We start from the raw sequence: 16,099 nt of genomic DNA on the forward strand, positions 1-16,099 counted from the left end.
AAAATCAATCTTTTTTTAAAAAAAGTTAAACTTAAATGCCCAAAAATATGGTTAGTCCTCAGTTTGCTTACTTGGAAGATGCAAGATTTTCCTTCTACACAGATATTTGAAACAGAGTATTTTATTCATTCATTTATGCCATACAGATTTCTGAGCCCCTACCCTGTGCCACAATCTTTCTACCCAGAGATTAGTAACAATGTATTCATTATATCCAAGTCTGGGTCATTTTTTCTTTGTTTTTTTGTTTGTTTGTTTGTTTGTTTTTACAAAGACATTACATTTGCCCCTAGGTGATACCCTTTTCTTTTTCTTTCTCAATATACATGCTCAAAGGGAAATTATTAGGTATTTTCACTTCCTTCCATCCCCTACCCCATACTGAAATATCGGTTGCTCATGACAAGTTGATCTCTGTCAAATTGTAAGCAATGTGCAGCAGTATTCCACAAGAAAGAGTAAAATTATTTACACAGGTCTGAGGATACCTGCAAGGGTTAACCAGCCCTGGAAATCAACACCTGGATTTCTGGGATAAAAATAAAGTTTTGCGGGGCACCTGGGTGGCTCAGTCGGTTAAGTGCCTGCCTTTGGGGCGCCTGGGTGGCTCAGTTGGTTAAGTGACTGCCTTCGGCTCAGGTCATGATCCTGGAGTCCTGGGATCGAGTCCCACATCGGGCTCCCTGCTCCGCAGGGAGTCTGCTTCTCCCTCTGACCCTCTTCCCTCTCGTGCTCTCTATCTCTCATTCTCTCTCTCTCAAATAAATAAATAAAATCTTTAAAAAAAAAGTGCCTGCCTTTGGCTCAGGTCATGATCTCAGGGTCCTGGGATCAAGTCCTGTGTCAGACTCCCTGCTCACAGGGGAGTCCGCCTCTCCCTCTCCCTCTGCCTGCTCGTGATCTCTCTCTCTCTCAAATAAATACATCTTTTAAAAAAATAATAATTTCCCTATTGAAGTATTAAAGCCACACTCCATAAATTTGGTGAATTTGGCAAACTGGTAATTCAGCAAATTGGCTTTGGGCATATTGGGTCTTGTTGACTTTATGTAAATTGCCCATTCAATGTATTGCATTTTCTCAAACTGAATTTTAGGCATTTGCTCACTTCTTCCTCCCACAACACAGCACTTAGTTCACTGACGTTTAGTTCACTGATGTTTAACAACAGTAAGAACAACCAGAAAACATTTATTGAATTTTTACTTTATGCCACCTCTAAACTAACCACTTCCCAAGCACATATAAAAAAATCAGAGTCCCGGGGCGCCTGAGTGGCTCAGTCGGTTAAGCATCCGCCTTAGGCTCAGGTCATGATCCCAGGGTCCTGGGATCAAGGCCCCGCATTGGGCTCCCTGCCCTGCAGGAAGCCTGCGTCTCCCTCTCCCACTCCCCCTACTTGTGTTCCCTGTCTCGCTGTCTCTCGCTGTCAAATAAATAAATAAAATCTTAAAAAAAAAATCGGAGTCCCTGTAATGAGCACTGGGTATTATATAAGACTGATCAATCACTGACCTCTACCTCGGAAACCAATAATACGTTATATGTTAATTAATTGAATTTAAATTTAAAAAATAATGCATCAATATTAATTCATTAATTTTAATGAGTGGACCATACAAATGTAAGATATTAGTAATAGGGGAACTGTGGGGCGCCTGGGCGGCTCAGTCGTTAAGCGTCTGCCTTCGGCTCGGGTCATGATCCCAGGGTCCTGGGATGGAGTCCCGCATCGGGCTCCCTGCTCCGCGGGAGGCCTGCTTCTCCCTCTCCCACTCCCCCTGCTTGTGTTCCTGCTCTCGCTATCTCTCTCTCTGTCAAATAAATAAATAAAATCTTTAAAAAAAAAATAGGGGAACTGTGTGTGAAGGTGGAGGATGTGGGGTGAATATATAAAACTCTAAGAAATACCTGCTCAGCTCTTCTATAAATCTAAAATGGAATTTGAATAAAGAGATAATAAATAATAAAAAATAAAATTTAAAACACTGAAAGAATAAAATAAATAAATATTTGAAAAGAAATAAAAGAATCAGAGTCCCATAGGCCAAGATCCTGCACAAAATCAAATCAACAGCAATCATCGGCATCCTTTGAAGATTTGTAGGCAGGACAAACACACCCTCCTTCTCCCCGCCCCCACTCCCAGCTTCACCACACCCTACTCCATTATCTCTGCCCCTTTCATTCATTTGTTAATTTGATGGCCTGAGGACATCTCTGTTTGCAACCCCTGAATGTAGGATATCAAATATTAAGGTCAAAATGGTCAGTTGGTATTAAAAGGTTAAGTTATGGGGCCTCCAGTGAGCCTTTATTGATTTGCCTGTCGTCAGAGAACTACACTGTCCCCACCTGGACTGCATTTGTCTTGTTCACAATTGTATCCAGGGCCTAGCACTGTGCTCGACACCAAACGGGTCCTCAGAAATATTTACTATTTGAATGAATGATGGAACCTTTTCTCCATCCCCATTATGCTACTTTATCTTTCAACTTCCCTGATTCCCCTGCTTCCAATTTTACTTCCATCCAATGTATACCATTTTCACTCCACTGATTAAAAAAAAAAAAAAATCTTCACGGACTCATCTTGCCAAAGGGCTCAAAATTCCTCAGTTTGACACCTAATGCCATTGATGATCAGGACCCTACCTGCCTTTTCCAGACTTACCTTCCTTCACTCAATTTCACATTGTTCCTTCTTGCAACAACAAATTGCTTCTAATTCTCAGGACCCACAATGCTCTATCTAGATCCCAAATGTTTAAATTTCCCTCCCGATGGTAATCCTAGGAGACTATGGGGGATGTTGCTTTATCAGCCCATGCTCACCCATCTCACCACACTCCCTGGGTTACTATCGTCTCTGTACTTCATGATACTGCAGTATTTGTGTATCTGTGTAGGGAGGAGAGTAGAGTTTAAAAAGAGAATTTCCCCAAATAGATAACCAGTCATCCTAATTTAATGAATAGTCCATTTTTTTCGTCCTTAATTTTAAATGTTACCTTTAACATAAAGTAAATGGTTTGATATATGTCAGAGCTATCTCTGAAGTATCACTTTCCATTGATTTGATTTGGGTTTCAAATATCAGATGTTCTAGATTATTATAGTTCTTTTTAGTGTATCTTAATACCTGGTAGGCCAATCTTATGGGAAAAAATAGTATCTTATTGAGCTTTATTTTGCACATCCCCATTGCCATTAAGGTTGAGCATCTTTTCATGTCTCTTGGCCATTCAAGTTTTCTCTTTTAAGGATGTCTGATTCATGCCCTTTACTCATTTGTTGATGATATATATTGAAGCATTGCTTCTTCCAAGTTTTTCAAATTTATGGCGCCACTCATAAGAATGAAGTTTTTAATTTAGATGCAGTTAAAATTTCTATCTTTCCCTCTATGGTTTTTAATATTTTGCTAATAAGTTTCTTTCCCTTCTCTCAAAGGTTGTCAAACTCTTTTCCCATATTTTCTTTTTTTTTAATAATTTTTTTAAGGATTTTTATTTATTTATTGAGAGAGAGAATGATAGAGAGAGAGCATGAGAGGGAGGAGGGTCAGAGGGAGAAGCAGACTCCCTGCCGAGCAGGGAGCCTGATGCGGGACTCGATCCCAGGACTCCAGGATCATGACCTGAGCCGAAGACAGTTGCTCTGAGCCACCCAGGCGCCCTCCCGTATTTTCTTCATTGTCTTCAATGTGTAGGTACTAGTCCATCCAAAGGAAAGAGAAAGTATAAAGGGTGAAAGATTTGTTTGCCAACCCAGAGGGGATGGCAACATAGGACACGTGGAGGATGAAGACTTTAGCTACGCATGTCACATGTGAAGAGGGTGAGTTGGAAAAGACAAAATCCTTTTGAGTCTACAGCTGACATCTCCAGTTGACTGTGGGTTCTTAATGGATTGACATAAACTACTCACATCTGACTGAAGCTCTCCTGGTACCTTCATCTGGATTCCTTATGTGTGCATGATAGTCTAATGGTAAGGCCCCTCAGTCATGGCTGTACCACTCTTCCCCACCATAATCAGGGCTGTGGGGAGGGGAGGCACAGGGCACTTAGTAACTTGCTGGGCTCAGACCACGGTAGTGGAAGATACGAAGTTAAAATCTAGCTTCCTGTAGTCCTTTGACCCTAGCCATTTTGCCTCCTCAACAACTTCTATCCTAACATGAGTTATTTCTCCTGCATCTCACTCCCTGCAAATTTCACACCAGGAGAGAAATACTGAAAAACAATAGAAAAACAATAGCCTAAAATGAGGGAAGCTCTTGAAAACTTTTGGTAAGGTTAGGGTTTGGTGAGAACTGTACTTTGTAGAGAACTGTAGGTCGAATTTGATAAAGGGAGTGCATGTGGGGGGAAGTGGTGGTGATGTAGGAAATGGTTGGGGTCCAGAGCCGAAGGGCAATAAAGAATTCTTGAGACTTGTTCAGTGAAAAATGTGGTTTTATTCAAGAACAGGGACAAGACCTGTGGGCAGAAAGAGCTGCATTGGGATCAAGAGGGTGGGCCATTATATACCTTTAAGTTGGGAGGGAGTTAGGGACAGCACAAGCCTCCAAGGTATTTTGGAAAGGTTTTCAGGACCCTGAGGGGGCTAGCTATTGTTAGGGAAAGGTCATTCATTTATTACTATTTAGTAAAAACTGTCATGAGACCCTTCAGATATATATCAGTGGGTCCTATGCCTGGAGGATAATTGTTAACCTGTATCTTGGGGGACAGAGATAAAGAAGTTTCCAAAGGAATTTTTGTATGTTAAAGTAGACTCAACAGGATCCTGAGGTCAGGCTAAGATTTGCTCTTAGCAAAGTATCAAGATGGAGGCAGCTGCGTTCCTAGAGGAACGTCACTCTGCCTATTTCAAGGACTTGTCAATGGGTTACAAGTAGTGAGGAAATTTAATAATTTTTCTTCTGCCTTTGTTTCCCACATCAGTAGAACACAGGAAGGAATGGCCCAAGGAGGGCAGAAATTAAGCCATGGTTTGATCCAAAAGGATGAGAAGTAATGTTAATCAACAGAATTCTTGGTAGCTGACTAGATATGAAGGCAACCAAAGAGAGGGAGTCTGGGTCCCTCAAAGAAGGAAATCGATGTTAACATAATCAGGGGAGACTCTGTGTGAGGACTGACTCTGAGGATAAAAGTGGTTTTGTCTTTGAAGGGTGGGTGTGACACCTCGTAAAGATGACCAGCAGGAAAGTGGAGGGAGGTTAAGGCTGGAGACATTGTTTTAGTCGTCCAGATGGAGGCAAAAATTGAATCTCAAAGGTACTACAAATACAGAGAGAAGATCATAGGAAAAACCTGTATGTAGGGGACAAAAAGTAAAAGGAAAGCTGAGAAGGCAGAGGTATTCAGAGAGAGAGGAGAACCAATTAAGTTGGTGTGATGGAAAGAAATTAGGACTAAAAAAAACTGTTTAGGACTGGTAACCCAAATACTAACAGGCACTGTGGTTTATCTGGGAAATGGACAGTGTCACCTATTCTGGAATTAATTCTTTAAAACACAGCCCAGGGATGCCTGAGTGGCTCAGTCAGTTAAGCGCCTGCCTTCAGCTCAGGTCATGATCCCAGGTTCCGGGGATAGATAGAGTCCCTGCATCGTGCTCCCTGATCAGTGGGGAGCCTTCTTCTCCCTCTGCCTGCCGCTCCCCCTGCTTGTGCTCTCTCTCTGACAAATAAATAAAATTGTTAGAAAGAAAGAAGGAAAAAAGAAGAAAGAAAGAAAGAAAAAAGAAAGAAAGGAAGAAAGAAAGAAAAAGAAAGAAAGAAAGAAAAAAGAAAAAGAAAGAAAGAAAGAAAGAAAGAAAGAAAGAAAGAAAGAAAGAAAGAAAGAAAGAAAAAGAAAAAGGCTGGAGTTAAAAGCAAATGTATAAATAAATAAATAAATAAATAAATAAATAAATAAATAAATAAATAAAAACATAGCCCAACACACTCATGTAAAAAAATGAGGAAAGAGAACCTTCCCATGTCAACTATGGAAATACTCCACACCTCATACTAAGGCCCCATATTAAGACTTAATACCTAACCTAACTGCAGTTTCATTCTCCACTCCCCTCCCCTTATGTAACCTTTAACCAATCACCAGAATTTCTTGGTCAACATCGGGAGGTAATCCCCAGATAGACCCCTTACCCTTTACCTGGGCGACATTGCCTAAAGCTATGCAATCCTTGCTAATAAATTCCTATTTTTATGCCCTCTCTCTGCCTTTATTAAAACAAAACAAAACAAAACAAAACAAAAAACAACCAAAAAACAAAAAAACTTTCCTTTTCCGCGGCTCAGCTGAGCTCCTTTCTACTTGTTAGATGGCTGCTGCCCCATTCATGAACCCTTCAATAAAGCCAATTTCATCTTTCAAATTACTAAGCTGAATTTTTGTTGTTTAACAGTGACTGGTGCAGGCTTAGGCCAAAAATGAGTAGCAGAGGTGGGGGACTTAAACCCAGGTCGTCTATTCCACAGGCCCTGCTCGTTAAGTGCTGTGCAGTACGGTTCCATACATCTTCACTAACGAAGAGGAAGAGCATCACTTCTCTTGGACTCGCGGTTATTGGAGGCGGAAAGCACCACCTATTCCAACACCGTTCTCATAAGCCCGGGAAAGAGCCACTCACAGAGCGGGTCTCCCCTGTGAGATGCGACCGGCCCAGAAGGCCAGAGCCCCGCGAGCCCCGCTGCCAGAGTTCCCGAACCCGCAGGTGCTTCCGGGTGCTGGGAAGGAGGAGGGAGCAGGGAGGAGCGCTCGCCCGAGCCCCGTCCCGCCTCCACCCCGCGCGCAGCGGAGAGCCGGGTCTCAGGTTCTCGGGGATGTGCCGCCACGATGGGGACGGCAGCAGGCGGTAATGCGTACTTCCAGAGGGGCAGTCCGTTCTGGTTCACCGTCATCACCCTCTCCTTTGGGTATTACACGGTAAGGGCAGCGGCAGCGGAGCGCAGCCCCGCGAGGAGAGCGAGCACCCGGCCCCCCAGCGCAGGACCCGGGTCAGCCGGCCGGAGGGGTCGCGCAGGCGCAATCCGGCTCTGCGCGCCCGGAGCCCACTGGGAAGGGACCAGGCCCGGGAAGCAGACGCAGGCGCACTTGTCTTCCCTGCGCCTTTCGGCTCTGCCCACGGTCTCGAGAAACCAGTTACCCAGGCTTTCTCGGTATGGGGGCGGGGGCGGGTAGGCTCCCCATCCCAAGACTCAGTGTGTAGATCTTTCAAGATGGTGGTGACGAAGTCCGAGGCCCGGAGGGCTGCTTCCGCCTACTTCCGTCCGGCCAGATGTTTACCTTCGCTGGTCACCATCCTGGCACTGGGCTATTTCGCGGTGAGGCGTGGGGCGAGGCGGTGCGTCTCTTTTGGCCGCCGGCCCCTCGTAGGGCGAGAGGCGCCCTGGTAGCGAGGTCTTATTTAAATTGGAATATTATGGAGCTGGCAAGTGCTGCCCCTTCCGTTCCTTTTGGTTTTGGAGGGTGCAGTGATATTTATGCTTTATTTAAATCTTAGATGCATAAGACATAATGGGAGAGGTAGTACTGCTCTTGGCTGAGGTATGAATGGTACAATAAGTTTTGGACCTCTTGGCACTGAATTCTCAGAAAAACCTAAGCTGGCAGAGATTACAACATAGAGACTAAGGGAAAGTTGATCAGATTACAAAAACCTAATGTGATTAGCACTTCACAAACTTGATGTACTTATTTTCCAGCTCTGTGAAGTGGATCATTCCCAGTTTTAGATGTAGGAAAAGTGAAAGAAGGAAAAAGGATTCTAAATTAAGTGAGGGGTTTGGCTCCAGCCATAGATTCTGCAGTAAAGAAGCTAGCCAGGGCACAGAAACTTAAAGCTTATTAATAATCTGTATAAAATAATGTTTTTGGTGGAATTCACTAAGAATAGAAGTCATCCCGTCTGGGCACTGAGTCTGATAACCATGTAGCTTCCTCCACATAGATCTCCCACTGGAATAGCTTTTAGAAAACAGAAGTGGAGGGGCGCCTGGGTGGCTCAGTCGTTAAGCGGCTGCCTTCGGCTCAGGTCATGATCCCAGGGCCCTCAAGCCTGTTTCTCCCTCTCCCACTCCCCCTGCCTGTGTTCCCTGTCTCGCTGTGTCTCTGTGTCAAATAAATAAAATCTTGAAAAAGAAAAGAAAAGAAAACAGAAGTGGAGAGTGGAAGCCCAGATGACTTAGTTCGGAAATTCTGTGGTCTCTAGTTTTTCTTGTAGAATCTGGATTGTTTCATAGTCTCTCTCAAAAATAAACATTTGCTGATTTAAGTGACTTAATAGGTATTCTATGCCTCTGGTTCTCTTGCAGTGGGTTGTCTTCTGGCCTCAGAGTATCCCTTATCAGAGCCTCGGGCCGCTGGGCCTCTTCACTCAGTACTTGGTGGACCATCATCATACCCTCCTGCACAATGGGTAAGCAGGGCTCTGGAAATGGGATGTGGACCCTGCAGCTCCAGTTCCACTGTAGATCTGGAAGGCCTGCACTTGCCTTTAGATATCTAAGAGTGTCGCTGGTTCACATTAAGGCATTGAGGTTTCTGTGTTAGATTTCATCAGCAGATAACCATCACCTTAAACTAGGCTGACTTTTGTTTTAGGTATTGGCTTGCCTGGCTGATTCACTTGGGAGAGTCCTTGTACGCCATGGTTTTGTGCAAGTAAGTGTGTTTAATAGTGCTTTAGCGTTTTTCTCTTGGTATCTAATATAAGTTGAGAGTAGCCACATTTAAATAATTCATGGATTTGTAGGCCGAGAACATTCTCAGGGTAGAGTTGAATCTCCACACCTAATACTAAGCCTAGCCCCGAAGGAGTACTTGGTAACTATTTAATTAATGGATTCATTTCATTTGTGTTAGTTAGTTAGTTATTTGACTACTTAATTTGGATGATTTTTCTCATTAAAAAAAAAAAATTCTCTGTATAGCTCCACCTATAGCAAAAGATTTGGGGGTTGCCTTCTATTTTGAAAAAGAGCCAATTTATTGACATAGGCCGATGATTCTCAATCCTAGTTTCACAACTGAATCACCTGAGGAGCTTTTTGAAATATACATGTCTGGTGTACAGACCCAGAGACCTGATTCAGTAGGCCTGGCCTCTGAAATGGGAGTCTGTTCTTTTTTTCAAGCTCCACAAACAATTCTGGGATGCATTGCAAGTTAGAAAACCTCTCAGTTCGACCCTACTCAGCAGGTGCCAGTGTAGGTTAATACTGTGTGAGGGACCTAGGAAAGATTCTCTCTTTTTTTTTTAAAGATTTTATTTATTTATTTGAGAGAGCTAGAAAGAGAGAGAGAGAGAGAGCACATGAGAGGGGGGAGGGCCAGAGAGAGAAGCAGACTCCCCGCTGAGCAGGGAGCCCAATGCGGGACTCGATCCCGGGACTCCGGGATCATGACCTGAGCCGAAGGCAGTCGCTTAAACAACGGAGCCACCCAGGTGCCCGGAAAGATTCTCTTGACATTAGTACTTCATGTAAGCATGTACAGACAATATGGTGTCATGAAGAGGTGGTTACAGTAATGCCAAATTACTTTGCAGTTAACTTCTGGTCAAGGTGAGCTATCACCTCTATTACTGTTGTATTACTTCTAAAAGGGCAAAGCAAGATACCTTATAACAACCATGTTTTACAAACAAACAACAACAAAACTCATAATGAACCTTGCTTTCCATAATTTAAAAAAATTATTATAGAAAATTTCAAACTTTATCTATACCCCTTCCCTCCTCCTTGCCCTACTCCTGGATTCTTTTGAAACAAATCCTAGACATTATATTATCTCATCTATAAATAGTTTATTATGTGCCTCTAAAAGATAAGAATTATTTTTTATAAACATAACTACAATAATTATCACGCATGTAAATATTGACAGTAATTCCTTAATATCACCAAATATGTTAGTCAATGTGCAAATCTCCCCAATTATTTCATTTTTTAAAATGCTTGAATTTCTGAATCAGGATCCAAATAAAGTTCAAACATTGTAATTAAAAAAAACAACAACAACCATGTTTTAATAATAAAAGTAATATTTATTGAGCGTACACTATGCCAGACACTTGCTAAGTGCTTTAAAGAGATGATGTTACTCTATCTTCTGGTTTAGGAAACAAGCTGCCCTTCTTAGGAGAGGAGCAGAAAGCAGCCCTGTCCTCTCTCAAGCCCTTTCCAGGTCCTCTTACCCTGTGGGTTGGGGTCTGCCTCCCCCCGTAGCCCCGGATGAAATCCAAAGCACTTCCCTAGGTTTCCCAGTCACTATCTGATACCCTCCAGTCTAGTCCAGTCTGTTTATTAAAAGCATAAACTGGTCCCTAAGTCCCTCATCCAGCTGGGGCTCAGGAGCCTGCTGTGGGGAAGGGAGTATAGTTGGTGGCTTCTCTCTCAGGCCACCTCCTTTTCCTATTTGCTAGCAACAGCTGCTTATGGCCTGTTGAGGGGACAGCAATCAGGCGAAACAGGGCACAGTCTGCCTTGTGGTCAGGCAGCTGGGCGCTATGGATGTTGCATGCCCAGTGTTCGCTTTTTTTCTCCAGGGGGGCCTGGTGGAGTTCTGAGAAGCCAGCCATCATTAGGGATCCCCTTCTGTAGTCCCTTTGATGGTTCCTTCAGGTGCCTCCTCCAGCCTGCCCCTGGCCGGGTTCCTCTCAGGAACTCTGACTCGGGGGAGTTTTTCTTTTTTCTTTCTTTCTTTCTTTTTTCTTTTTTTTTTTTTTATTTTAAGAGTTTCTTTATTTGACAGAGAGAGCAAGAGAGCACAAGCAGGGGAAGTGGCAGAGGGAGAGGGAGAAGCAGGCTCCCCACTGAGCAGGGAGCCCGGTGCGGGGCTCGATCCCAGGACCCTGGGATCATGACCTGAGCTGAAAGCAGACGCTTAACCAACTGAGCCACCTAGGCGCCCCTGGAGGGAATTTTTCTTTTACTGAGATCTCTTCTATCCTTCAGTTAGGGCCTCTGGGACAGGGTCCCTTTTAAGCCCACTGTGCCTGTGGCCTTCCAGCAGATCGGGATGGCTCACAGTAACAGCTTCCTCATCCCTCCAGTGGGATAAATCCACAAGTACATGCAGTTCTCACTGCGGCAATGTACCTTTGATTTCCCATCAGGTAAGCTGTACCTGAGTCTTTAAACTTGAGAATTAGATATTAATCTTTTCCCCCAAATTCCAGGGGACTTAGGTCAAGCTCTCCAGGTGGTTTTGTTGATGCTGTTCTTTGAACTTGACTTACAATAGGAAATGCCACAGCACTAGTACCTCTTTGCAATGGTCCCTCAGCCTCACAGTGAAATCTTAGCTTGGAGGTGTGTGGTCTAACCCCTCGGACACCATTATTTGATACCCGTTCTCTTGTGGCATTTGGAGCCTCTAAATAAAACCAAAGGACTCAAATTTAACCTCTTGCTGTCCAGGTCTTTGAAGGCTGGAGGGAGGGGTGCTTGGGTGTCACAGTCGGTTAAGCGTCTGCCTTCAGCTCAGGTCATGATGCCAGGGTCCTGGGATCGAGTCCCGCATCGGGCTCCCTGCTCAGTGGGGAGTCTGCTTCTCCCTCTCCCCGCTGCTCATGCTCTCTCTCACTCTCTCTCTCTCTCAAATAAATAAATTAAAAAAAAAGGGGGAAGGGAGAGCAGGTACAGAGAGCTTAGGTTACTATTGTGCTTTTGAAATCATTTCTTTATGGTCTCACATGTTGTAGTATTATCACTTGTCACTCTACATTGGAACAAATACTCCTTTAGAATTATGAATGAATGAATACATCTAAGTGAATGTACATTTGTAGCCTTCCAAATCACACTGTCCAGCAATAAAAAGGAATTGGTGAATTCCTTTTAACCAGAGATTAGATTGGACTATATGTTTGACTTCATGGCCACCAGAGTATATGTACGTATAGATGTAAAGTCTTCTCTGCATTTTTCCATTGTCACATATGCCTGTTTTTCCATGTCTGTACCTATGACTTTACCTCATTCATTTATTGGTGCGTAGTATTCTGTTATATGGATGTGCCTTAGTGTATTTCACAAATCGCCCTCTGATACACTTCTAAGTCTCTCATTTTTGTTATTATTTTTTTTAAAGATTTTATCTATTTGAGAGAGAGAGAATGAGAGATAGAGAACACGAGAGGGAGGAGGGGCAGAGGGAGAAGCAGACTCCCTGCCGAGCCGGGAGCCCGATGTGGGACTCGATCCCAGGACTCCAGGATCATGACCTGAGCCGAAGGCAGTCGCTTAACCGACTGAGCCACCCAGGCGCCCTCACTTTTATTATTATAAGTAATACTGCATGAACATGAATTTCTCATACATCTTGGCCCTTCCGTTGTTGCTGAAAAAGGAAAAGCTTTCAATATTTTCCTAACGTTTTTTCTAGGTCATGTAGACCTCCTTTATCAGAATAAGGAAGTTCTATCCTATTTCTGAGTTTGCTGAGAACTTGTATTCAGAATGGATGCTGTAATTTTTCAAATGCTTCTGCAGTTATCAAGATGGTCATATGATTTTTCTCCTTTATTCTGTTAGTGTGGAAAATTATATCATTTTTACATACATTGTTTTTAAATTTTGTTTTAAATTAGAAGTCATCCACATGAGACTTCTTCATATACAGACGAGACTAGCAAGGCCATTCACTTCAGTTGGGTCGTTTTCTTTTGAGCTTTGTTTTAAGCAGTTTAGTTTGAATGACTGCAACAAGGTGTTTATTATTACTATGTGCCAGGCCTTTTACTAAATACTTTGTGTATGTTATTTCATAAATCATCTCAAAACTTACTGAGATAAATACTGATATTCCTGTTCTTTTTTTTAGATTTTTATTTATTTGAGAGAGAGAGAGTACAAGGGGGGGCGGGGAGGGGGAGAAGCAAACTCCTGGCTGAACAGGGAGCCCGATGAGGGGCTCGATCCCAGGACTCTGGGATCATGACCTGAGCTGAAGGCAGACACTTAACTGACTGAGCCACCCAAGCACCCTGATATTCCTATTTTTCAGAGGAGGAAACAGATTCTGAGAGAATGAGTGACTTGCTCAGCATTACAGCTAGCTCTTGGCAAGCCAGGATTTACATTTGTTCTACCTTCAAAACACTTCTTCTAAAGCCATCCTGGTGCTGGAGCTTTTTAACCCTATCTGCTCTTCAAAGCCTCATGAGAAATGGTTTTATAATACCGTGCCCTAGGCAGTAGCCACACTGCATCTGAGGGAAGAGTGTACTGTCCTAAATGCACACACACAAAGATGAAAATAAACCATGAGAATTAAGAAGCTGGAGGAAAATGGCAAAATAAACCTAATGAAAGTAAATAGAGGGAATAGTTTTTTCAATGGAAGACAGTAACTCTTATGAAACCATAACATTAAAATTCTGGTGGCTAAGTTTTTCTTTTTGTTTTTTTTTTTAGGTCTAAAGGCATCACAGATGGTCGGGCTCAACTACTCTGGTTCCTACAAACGTATCTCTTTGGGATAGCATCTCTCTCCATCTTGATAGCTTACAGACCAAAACGCCAAAAACAAACTTAAGATACCCAAAAGCTTTCTTTACACTTTTGACATTCATCTTCACTGTTTTGGGGGTGGGGGAGATGCTGGGGGATGCTGAGTTTACTTGATCTTTCTATTTTCCAGAAATTTAAGACCCTCTAGTTATTCATTGCTCTTTCATACGCTCTGGTTGAGCTTGACTAGATGATAGGAAAGGATTTAAGCTTCCCAGTTCTGCAGACTAACCCTGTTTGGCTGAGAGCTTCCAAGCTACCTGCTTGAGGTCCTTGGCCATGTTGGTGCTCCTTGTATCATCTGGTTTAAGCTGTGTACTAAAACTGCTTGTTGGTATAACTTTGGTCCCACCTTCTGACTAAGACACCTTACCCTTACCACCGCATCTTAGCTCTCCTTTTCCCCAAATTTTTCCACCTTTCTGAACCAAGACAGAGTGACATTTCCCCAACACATCAATTCCACATGCACTAGGCACCTGGGAAGCAGGATCTTATCCTCTCAAACTTCCATTTCTCACACACCAAGAAAAGGAAGATAAGCAAGTGCCTGGAATGGGCCAGGCCGAGCAGTGACCTAGAGGCACAGAGGACACACAGTACCTAGAGGAGAGGATCGGGAATGCCTCCCCTGATAGAGCCAGCCAGAAGCCATCCTTGTGCAGGCGTCTGATGGCCACTGCTAGATGGCTCCTTCTGGTCAGGACCACATCTTAGCTTGATTTTTTTTTTCCAGCACCTGAGTCATTGCCTTGCACACAGGTGTTCTGTCAGTGTTTTCTGAACCACAGACCGAAACTGAATTAACTTGTCATTTGTTCAGTATCATTCCAGTTGTTATCTGAAAACTGCAGAACCCATTCAGTGTATTCTCAAAGAAAAGCACAGAACTGCCCTTGACTGGTGGTACCCCCTTTCTGTGGGTCCCCTGGTAGGAAACTTGTGTCTTTTTCACACTTGCCTATTCTTAGTCATTTTCTTCAGACTCTGTAACATCTCCCTCCAGCTCCAGCTTACTTAAACACAGACGTTCCTGAGCTAGAGATTCTAACTGGAAGCTAGTGACTACCTCTCCCATTCACCTGACTAAACCTTTTTACTAGTGACTGGTCAGGGCAGGAGGGTCACTGACCTTGGCAGAATGACTGTCACCTAGGAGCCATTAGAGTTCCTTTCTTGGAGGACCACCTAGGCAGTCCCTAGTTCTCTAGGGACTAGACCTTATTTTCCTTCTATGGTACAGTAGGGCACGTTCTCTATTTTAAGCAAACATTTATGAGAGACAGCCCCTTTGCCCCCAAAAGAGACCCCAAGTAAAAGTACAACCCTGAAAGATTATGGACTATGAATTGTTTCTGGTGGAGATGACTTTCTACAACTATATCTCAGTTTTTCCTGTTTTCTTTTGTCATGAAGGGGTTGGCTTTTAGTAGAGAAAAAAATTTTTGATCATCGAGTTAAGCATCATGGAAATCCAACACAGATTTTTTAAAAGCATGGTCCTCTCGAAAGAGAAATAGTAATGACAGCAACGATATGGCAGATTACTGAATGAATGAATTAACTTGAATAAATGCTGTGAATTGTCTTCTCTGTTCAAATGCTTTTTTGTATGTCCATTTTGTTATATTGTCACACATTTGATTCTACTTTTTTCCAAGTAGATAGAACTGTTTGAACAGTTCAAATATCAAGGCTTTTGGGGCACCTGGGTGGCTCAGTCGTTAAGCGTCTGCCTTCAGCTCAGGTCATGATCTCAGGGTTCTGGGATCGAGCCCTGCATCGGGCTCCCTGTTCCACGGGAGGCTTGCTTCTCCCTCTCCCACTCCCCCTGCTTGTGTTCCCTCTCTCGCTGTCTCTCTCTGTCAACTAAATAAATAAATAAAATCTTTAAAAAACAAAAACAAGTATCAAGGCTTTTTTCATTGATAATGTAGAATGCCCTAATTGTAGGGCATATTGCCCCTCGTTATGCTTATGGAGCTGCCCAGAGCCCACCTCACTCCATGCACACTGAGTCATGGGTGGACATGAGTGTCTCCTTTCATTGTAGGATTTGCCCTCCTTTTGTTTTCATTTATATTTCATTCAGCATCTGATACAGTGAATGCAGCAAGTGAAAGGAGTATTTCTACTTTTTAAATGCCAAAAGTATAAAATCCTGTCATCTTATTTGGAATATTATCATGACTTACAACAAAAAAAGATCTTAATGAGCAAATGGCGAGGGTCATTTTATAGCCCCATAAACTGCATCCCATCGAGGTGAAGTGACCTCACATCACACAGAGGCCAGACTCCGACGGGATCTTGTGTTTCTCCCGTCCTCCACAGCCCAGGAGCGTAGAAGTTAAGTCTGTGAAGCAAAAAAGAACAGAGAAATGGAGACATTGTCTTCGTGTTGAAGCTGTAATGGTGACGTGGGAGAAACATCCTTGTTGAGTTCAGATGAGAAAAAGCCAGAAGGCTCTCTCTCGGAAGCAACCGTGGAAGCCAGACAAACTAACTGTTTTCTTACCTCCTGCCCCTACCCCGAAGATGTCAGAAGCACATATAGTTTGGAAG

The 16,099-nt window shown here is 43.3% G+C and overlaps 1 protein-coding gene across 2 annotated transcripts; it reads left to right on the forward strand.

The window, feature by feature from the left end:
* Positions 1 to 6,785: 6,785 nt before the first annotated feature.
* On the forward strand, positions 6,786 to 15,441 carry TMEM254 (transmembrane protein 254). Of its 2 annotated transcripts, none has more exons than XM_028109736.2 (4): positions 6,786 to 6,944; positions 8,333 to 8,436; positions 8,622 to 8,681; positions 13,439 to 15,441. In XM_028109736.2, the coding sequence occupies exons 1-4, from the start codon at positions 6,855 to 6,857 to the stop codon at positions 13,557 to 13,559; spliced, it is 375 nt and encodes a 124-aa protein (XP_027965537.1). In that variant the 5' UTR covers positions 6,786 to 6,854; the 3' UTR covers positions 13,560 to 15,441. The 2 variants fall into 2 exon arrangements, with proteins under 2 accessions (XP_027965537.1, XP_027965536.1); XM_028109735.2 differs by lacking the exon at positions 6,786 to 6,944 and adding an exon at positions 7,185 to 7,342.
* The last annotated feature ends 658 nt before the right edge of the window (positions 15,442 to 16,099 follow it).

Source organism: Eumetopias jubatus, unplaced genomic scaffold, assembly GCF_037043125.1.
Source record: "Eumetopias jubatus isolate StellerSeaLion01/CBP00866 unplaced genomic scaffold, mEumJub1_p1.0 scaffold_17, whole genome shotgun sequence".
NCBI lineage: Eukaryota > Metazoa > Chordata > Mammalia > Carnivora > Otariidae > Eumetopias > Eumetopias jubatus.